The sequence below is a fragment of the Nothoprocta perdicaria genome, unplaced genomic scaffold (genome assembly GCF_003342845.1).
Source record: "Nothoprocta perdicaria isolate Ctin4 unplaced genomic scaffold, notPer1 scaffold_17, whole genome shotgun sequence".
Taxonomy (NCBI): Eukaryota; Metazoa; Chordata; class Aves; order Tinamiformes; family Tinamidae; genus Nothoprocta; species Nothoprocta perdicaria.
In genome coordinates this window covers 770855-779632 of record NW_020454871.1, presented here as the reverse complement: position 1 = coordinate 779632, position 8778 = coordinate 770855, and the positions used below count along the sequence as shown (strand labels likewise).

The 8778-nt window shown below is 38.9% G+C and overlaps 1 protein-coding gene and 1 long non-coding RNA gene across 2 annotated transcripts in view; both read left to right on the top strand.

Moving 5' to 3' along the window:
- Nucleotides 1-2530: 2530 nt before the first annotated feature.
- Nucleotides 2531-7385, top strand: LOC112944532. Its single transcript, XR_003248784.1, has 4 exons — nt 2531-2601; nt 3500-3589; nt 7003-7114; nt 7309-7385. It is a non-coding gene; the product is annotated as an uncharacterized LOC112944532 (long non-coding RNA).
- Nucleotides 7386-8494: 1109 nt separating this feature from the next.
- Nucleotides 8495-8778, top strand: part of POF1B (POF1B, actin binding protein) — a 17168-nt gene continuing 16884 nt past the window's right edge. The window contains exon 1 of the mRNA XM_026035924.1: nt 8495-8707. Coding sequence (XP_025891709.1) covers nt 8495-8707 — 213 coding nt within the window. The remainder of the gene's footprint in view (nt 8708-8778) is intronic.

The window sequence follows — 8778 nt, the reverse complement described above, 5'->3', positions numbered from 1 at the left end:
AAAAAAAAAAAAAAAAAAAAGTAGTGACAAAGCCATTTCCAATTCACCATTTGTTTTCAAGCTGTGTTCAAATTTTATACTCTCCCAGAAACAGGTAATTTTCATAGGCTGCCATAGAAAACTTGAAGAGCCATGGAGGGAAGGGAAGAGGCAGTGCCAGCAGAAGGCAACGTCACATTTACTGTGAGCACATTAAATGGTCACAGCTGAAGATGACCGGTCCTGAGCAAACCCAGGCAGCTTCCAGGTGGAGCCTAGTGACTGCTCCATTCTTTTAATGCTTTTGCAAYCCTCGACTAATCCTAAACGAGTGTGTCTGCCTTGCCCAAAATGAGAGGGATAGGCTGCCAAGACGGTTGGTTTCTTCCTTGGGTACTGCTCTAGGTCTGTCTAGAGAGAGTCTTTTTTTACTTTTCAAAGTCAATACTTCTTTTGAGAGGATTAGCTTTGTTTTCCGTGATTAAGCTGTAAAAGGTATGTGTGGTTTTTCCTCCGTGTCTGCCACAGAGAGCTGCAGAAATGATGGTCTTAAGTGACAGCAAGGGGAATTTAAATTAAACTTGAGGAAGARAGCTTTGATGATAAGGGCAATTAACCACCTGAATGGGTTACCTACAGAGGTTATGCTATTACTAGAAAGAGATTAACAAACTTTAAGAAGGCACAGGAAAATGTATGAAATGAGCTGTCAAAGTAGCTTCCACCCCTGTTTTTTAATATATCCAGAAGAGAATAAAGTTAGGTCCCTTAAGACGCTCTTAACCTTAGTGGAAGCTAACCTGCATTTTCTTCCTTTCTGCATTAAGGCAGACCCTGATGTGCTTTTATTCGGTAAGTTTTTTGCTTGTCACCTAGTCAGTTTGTGTGGCTTGCAGGTGTTCTCATCATGCAGAACAAAGATCACAGTATTTTACATTTCTCTTCCACTTCTCTTCAAAGAATGACAAAGGATCTCTAAAACGTGAATGGAATCATGACTAAATGTCATTATTGGTGGAAGTGACATTTCGAGCATATAGAATACTCTAACATATGTAAGTCTGCCCRTATATGTAATGGGAACAGAGATCAGTTTTGTCTTCTCAAAATCCCGTCTCTCGTTTCTGTTTAATTGGGGGGAAAAAAAAAAGATTCTAGGAAGCTGTGCTATATTTTCCTTTGCAATATATATTTTGCAATAATACTATATTTTCCTTTGCAATATGCCATAGTAAGTTCCCAGTTTGCTGCTTAGAACTCTGGAATTCTTATCTGTGAAGTCAGGACACTTTTTCCAGGAGAAAAGATGTTTCCGTTCCCAGGGATGGGGTGGCTAAGTCCATTGACAGAGACGACGTTCTCATGTCCAACGTCCCTAGAAATAAATTCTCTGCACGTGTTTATGCATTCGGTGAAATCAAAGGTCTTTGTACTGTGTTTACTGAACAGCTTTTATGAGATATAAATACCAGCACATTCTGCTAAATTTCTAGCAAACAGAAYGGTCTGCTCAATCCCAATATGGCCCTGTGTTAGAGCAGCTTGTAAAGACACTGCAGTGATGGGAATTGTATTTAGATTTTATCCAGGCTTGTGTGTTTCATAAATTTAGATACGTTGTGGGTGTATAGAAGATGATTTTAGAGCACTATTCATTACGTGCCTTATAACAAGTTGTGGCTCTTATTCTGTTCAATGATTGCATATTAACATTCCTTCTTGATCTTCGGTGCACAAAGCTTCCTGCAAAACTGGTTTTAACTAGTCACTCCTGCTTAAAGAATATTACATTTCTTCTGTTCCTGTGCTTAGAAAAACTTGTTAACAGCTGATGATTTCCTAGGACTCTTCCCAATTCGTAAAACTACAAACCAAGTGCTCACAGACCAGCCACGTCTCTGAAGAGACTTTATAACTGATAGATTATTTATGAAAGGATCTTGATGATTATCTCGTGTGTTTGACTACAGGTAGAGGAAGGATCTTCTGGGTCCTTCTGACAGAAGGGTTATCAGATGACTTCCAATTAAAATTATAAGGCAATTATTAARTCAGCAGTTCTAGAAGTGATAGTCTAAATTGCACTGACCACAGAATTAGTATTTTGAAATCATTTGAGGAGGAGCCCAGTTGTTCTTTCTGTTCTCCATTGCTTTCTGCTAATCGCTTTCACCTGCACTGAATTTGCTAACCCAGGGGGTGTTTGTGTGAAATGCTTTATTTCTGCTTTGTGCGTTATCTTCCTCAGAGATAGGGTGGCTGGTCTGCTAGGAACTGGGAAGCTGGGGGCAGGATGGACAGATGACATCTTTTCTGATGCAGTTTAGACAGTTCTGGCTTGTTGAGGTCAGAATTGTGTCTGTAACTTCAAGAGCTGATAAAAATAGGAAGGCAAAAACGAGTGGAGCGGGGGATAGCCTGGCTGTCACACACAGACRAAGAATTTGTTTCTGAAACGTGCAACTGTGCAAGAACTGATTTTTCTATTTTCAGTTTAGAAAATTTTGCAGTATTCTTAAAATAATAAATCTTATTTTTCAGATGGTATACGTCAGCATGCAAGTCCAGTATCACTCTTGCAATGGAAACAATTCAGGTCGATGGTCTTCAACAGCCTCCCAGGTAAGGGGAGATCTCATTACTGATGATACAAAATATCTCATGTAGTCCTTGGCATTTTATAAAAGCACTTTTGTTTTTAATCCTCTTTTAATGTGGTTTAAAGCTTGTCCCTGTTTAAATCTGACTGTTCTGGCTGTCTTGTTCACTGGCCTAGCAGCAATAGAAAGCAGGGGAGTGATCATACTGACAAATATTCCAAAAAAATTTTTTTAAATCAATTCATGCAGGTTAATGCATAAATAAAAATAGTTGTAAAAGAGCAGTTATGCRTGGGCCAGAGAGCAGAAAGCAAAACAGAAGAGCTGAATAGATGAATGCAAAAAACAGAATCAGGTAATATTTAAATGCATCCCTCTGATATGGGAAAAAATGTCTAGACAGAAAGAGCATAATCTGATATAGCCATAAAAGCAGCAGCTAACATATATTTAAGTAAAGGCATGAATTTTTGGTATCGAGCAAATTGTAAATTCTCCTACCTAGATAAACCAGTAATGCCTCCGCAACAGGAACCTCTTTAGATTGTTACTTGCATAAAACAATTAATTGCCATATATGATAGGAAATTAGTAATTTGTTAAGCTTCCTTAGTTGATGAACAGAAGGGCAGTTAGTGAAAGCCAAGATTGCTTAATATCTTACTGCTCTCTGAGTTTTGCTCGTATTCTACAGCCAAATATAGAATATCTGTAATAAAAGGAATCACCTTGGAGGAAGGAAAGGAGTATAACATTATTCATGATAAARTAATCCTTTATATGTTGATGGGACGTTTCAGAACATCATTTACAACCAGATTGAATGTGGGTGTTTAGGAAAAGGTATGTGGGGGAGGTTGCACATATGGAATTAAACAAATTATTGGTTCTTCTGTATGTCATGTTTGAATCTGGCGCAGGATGAAATCTACAGACGTTGAGAAAGGAGTAATCGCATCGCGAGGCCTCAGAAATGCTTCCCAAGCCCGGGCTGGAATACTGCGGGGCGGGTAAGTCATGTGCCGTATACCTACGTGATTCCTGAAATGTTGTTGAAGCTGAAGAATTTCGACTGTTCAGTGAAACGTGTCAAATTCTGAAGCTAAATCTCACCTAAGAGGAAAAAAAATGAAAACAAGCCTGCTGGTTGGCGTCACCGTGTGACACCCCCCTGCCTTTTCTCCAGGAATGCTCTTCGCCTTGTCTGATGCATGTGTGTCATGGCCCAGTCGTTGAGCATCCCTCCTGCACCTTGCATTTTCACAGACTCATGCTGCATTTTAGGAGGCCGAGATGCTGAGGTGAAAAGCTGCAGGAGGAATGTTGGTGTTTTGCACAGCTCATTTCTGACGTGGTGAACGTTACTGGTTAAGGGCAAGGACTGGTTTTACAAGAACCATGACAGGGACACGGGGTTAGCTCTACCCTGACACCATTAGCTCTTGTATTCCACATTGGGTCAAGGGCCAAAACAGATTACCCAGTTGCTGCATTTCCAGTTGGCACAAGTAAAACAAGGCTAAGAACAGAAAGTTAATGAAATTCAGTTGAAATAAACACCTTAAAAAAAAAAAAAAAAAAAAAGGCGCTTTTATTTTTCATAATTAGAAAAGTTACATTATGAATTAAATTTAAACTGTATTTCATTGAAATGATTTGATTTTGACTCTTTTCCCTCAATTTTAAATGTAAATAGGTAGTATTTATAGAACTGAGTGTAACAGCATTCCCAGGCCTTGTCAGCAATAGAATCTCACTCTTTAAAGAGCAAGAAGTTAAAAATCTGCAGGCATCTTTTGGAGGAGAGAAAAAAAAAAAAAAAAAAAAGAAATGGGGTTCTTCAGGCACAGTACATACCACGAATCATACAACACAATCAGAAAACAAAACGACATCCCTCACTTACATAAAACCCTTTACTTTCTGAATTCTTTAACAGACGCATGCACTCTTTACTGCAAAAAGGTTTTAAAAGACACCAAAATCATATGCTTAAATAGGTAATAAAAGGCATTAATCCTTCTAGCAAATGAAAATTGTCATAAACAAAATATCGAGCCCTATGTAAAAGAACTGTTTCATGTTGTTTATGCTGCCAAGTTGCTGATGGTGCAGAAAGCAGTTCTGTTAATAAGGAGTTGGCTAGAGTAACACCCATAGTCCAAAGATGTGTTGCCATGTAGAAGATCTACATTTCAATCAGCTGATGAAACAGAATGTGGGAGGATTATCATGAGCTCTGTTGTCTCTGAAATCAGAGAGAAGAAACTGCAGATCTTTGGAAGGAAAAATGCACTCTCCACTTTGTTTCTTGCTTTTAGGCCTACACTCAAAATAAGGCACACGTGAGAAATTTGCCTCGTCTTTGGGAGTTACATAATTCTACAGTGAAGGAAGTCAGTCAAWCTGAGATTAAATTTGTTCAATGAAATTTTGCAGAATGTCTATTTTGCGTTAAAAAATCCATATTATTTGCAAGCAGAGAAGTATAACTTTGTACTCACTGAAGTAAATGAAATTTCAGGTGTAAACCACACAAATTTAGCAAAATCTAGATCATTCCAAGGAATTAATAAAAGGAAATCATGACAACATACATGCTTATAACCCGTAACATCAAACTTGTAGCTGGGAAATATATCTAGCTAAAAATAAGAGTTAAAAAGAGGTAGTTTGTAGGTAATGTAATGAAAACACAATGGAAACACAATTCCTACAATTGGTTTTTCTGGGTATTAGAAGAGCATGGCCACAGCAGTGTGAAGCAGTTAAATTGCCTTCCAGTTTCTGTGACCAGACTGCCTGAGCTGTTCAGGTGGTATGTTCTGATCTATAACCAAGCCATGCACTGACCAAAGAGCTCTCTATTAATTATACTTGTACCTGTGGTCCTTCAGATGTTATAGTAGTGGAATAAGGTGGAGGAAATAATGTATTCATAATAAGTATACCTGAAACCATTCTTTCCTCTTCATAAGTTGTTGGGGAGGGAAATTATTAATTTAAAAACACAACAGATATTAAGAAATTATTGTCTTGCTTAGTAGAGCTTCATGCAGGTTTTAGATGGTGAGGATAATTCTAAACACTTTTCTTTGATCTTTATTTGCTTAATGATTTCAGGTTCTTTTAAAGCTGTTTCTGTGACACACATTTTAAAGTCATGTAGGCACAAAAACAAAAGTAAATAACCCCCCAAATCCTTCTCCTGCACTTCCTAAACCCCAAGATAACAACATTTATCTTGAAATATGTGACATTTCTCCCTCCCTTATCTCCTGTAACAGCGAGGCTTGTTCTTTAGGCAGTCTGTCCCCGAGCAGGAAATGCAAATAATTGTTTTGGAATCTCCTACTCTTTGGTCATAATGAATGTAATATCTCTTTCTTTGGCATAAGACACCTCTTAAAAGTAACCAACTGTACAGATCAGCTGTTACCACATTATATTCTACATGGCTGCAGGCCCTTTTTCATTATCAGTTTTCTTAGAGCAACTCTGAACTACAAATTAAAACTGGTGGCTTTGTATAAATATTACTAGTGTTCAGATAACTCTTGCAATTTCCCAAGGAGAGGAAGTCTTAGCATCATCATCTCTTATTTGGCACTAAACTTGAATGATAAAGTTCTGTGTGTAGCACACAATGTTGCATTCCTAGGTTATTTTGAAGTCACATTTGGTAAATGGTGACTGATAGTATTTCATTAAATGGAGGCATTCACTTTTTGGCATGTTGAATAAGGTGTTCATCTCATAGAACCTGTTCAGCATGTTATTGGCTTCATCTCAGAACTCATGCATAGGATTATCTGAAAAAAAAAGCAGATTGACTGTTAAATAACCATAAAAATTTAAACAGGAAAATAGAACAAGAGAGCAGCTTCCGGTAAAGAGTGAGCACAGCATTGCATTTTTTCACTTCACAGAATGAAATTTTATATATATATATATGTGTGTGTGTGTGTGTGTGTGTGTATATATATTTAGTTGTTGGATATGTTAAGAGCCATTAGAAAAACAGTGCCCTTCTAAAACAAAATAACTCTTTCATTCTTGTACTGCTGTTATACTCTGATACAAAGATCACTTCTGTTGCCTGCTGGTACAAGTAAAAGGCATATATTGGAGTGTTCRTTGACCATTTTAGAGTCTAAAAAATGAACTAAGAGCCGGGCTGGCTTAAGAAGGGGCTGTTGAAGGAGTAAGATGCAAAAGGAAGTTTTTCAAGCAACAGGTTTCCCCAATCAGACCTGACTGACATTTTGCATGGTCCACTCAACTCCTAGTAGTTCTTGGCAAAATAATCCCCCCACACAACTCAGTGTGTGATGATATGTATATATCATCACATATGTACATATATATGTACAAATACAGGTATATATGTGATGTATGAGAAAATATGTATGTTTATCCCCAGGTACTTCAGGCTGGAGATTTGAGATCCTCATATTCTGCAGGCTTTTGTACGCAGAGCATCTGTAGATGTTCAGTGAAAGAAGAATTACAGGACAGAAGATACTCTAAAACAGGTAAGTGCCCTTTTATTACAGCAGGTTTGTGGTCAAAGATAGAGCTTTCTGTTCTCTAGGATGTCATGATGCCCCCTGTGCTTGGGAGAAAAGAAAGAAAGCGGCTGCACGCTTGCTGGTATTCAGAAGCATCTGTATTCTTCCTTCTCCCCTCAGCCCAGCCATTTCTCAATCCACATGTGTTCACATTACAGGCAATGAAGAATTAGGAACCAAGTGGCCACAAAGGGCTCAGGCTTTGCAGAGAGGCACCTTCCACCTTATAATGAGTGATGCTTCTTCAAGGGGAGGATGAGAAAACCAAAGCCTCTGCTGACAAGCTAGTTCTAACTTCCCCCTCAGTCTCCAAAACCTTCTCTGCAGCTGAAAGCAGATTTTTCTCTCTGCATCATCCAGTTGCTTGTGGGTTTTAGCTATGCAGGCTTCTCCTTCTCAGCCTTTTTAGACAGTTTTCCAAACCCATGTTATGGTTGGGTAGCTTTTCCCACAGTAACTTCAACTGAAGTAATTTCAACAATTTCATTGTAGATGCTGAAATACTACGTGTATTTCTGCAGTGGCTCATTCAAGGATTTCTCCTTATTTTGTATCAAAATAGTTTCACTTTTCCTACSCCCAGTATCACAGCATGAACTCTTATTTAACAAGCAGCACTCTGAGTTGCAGAATAGTGTATTATTTTGGGGATTAGATGTACATAAAACTATGGTCATGTTAAAATTAAAGTACTTTGAGGTTGTTTTCATTAGCTGGTACAGATCTCTCTACGTGTATTACTTACTGTTRTTATTTATGACTCCAACAACCCTTGCCACATGTACAAAGCTTCCTGGAAGTAATTTCATATTTCAATTACAAAAGGACAGCTTAGGGCTTCTTTTCTGCTGACCCATGTAAGAAAATTTCAAAGCGTTCTTCATTAAGCCAGGCATTATATTGCATTCTGGTAAGAGCCCTTTACTTAGCTAACACCTAATAATGTTTTCAATGTTTTACACTACAACTGTTTTGCTTTGTTTTATTTTGTTTTCCCTGGGGAGTACTGCTGTAGTTTCTGAGGTTTCCTGATGAAGCTTTTTGTATTTTTTTAATGGTTTGCATCAAATAGAGACCACAGTTTAATGCACCCCCAAATAATACACCATTCTGCAACTTAAACTTTTGCCTTATACTAGTGGCTGTAAACTGAGTTTAAGAAAATTTCATCATGGGTCAAATGCTTTTATAGTTGGATTTCATAGTGTAAGGAATGCAAATATCAAACAACTTGGCTGCAAAATGCTCCTTCACCCTTCCACGTAGTAACATACTAACATTACACATTAATTTGTACCACTTTCCAAAGTCATTTTGTGTGAATTGAAAACAATTAATCAGCATATGGGGAGAAAACAAAAACGAGGGCGATGTTTATTATACACAGTTTTCAGTTGTGCTGTTAGTGCACTAACTTTAGGAGCCAAGCTCTGGCCCGGGGCCTGGCTGCTCTTGTGGCACGGGCCGGGGGCAGCCGAGCCCGGGCTCCAAGCGGGCTCGCGGGCTGGCGCGGCGGGAAACGCGGTTCCGCGGAGCTGCGGCGCCGAGGCCAAGTCCGTCCGTGCGCGGCGGGGAGGAGGGGCCGCCACGTTGCCCCGCGCGCGGGCCGGGCCCAGCTGGGCCGGGCC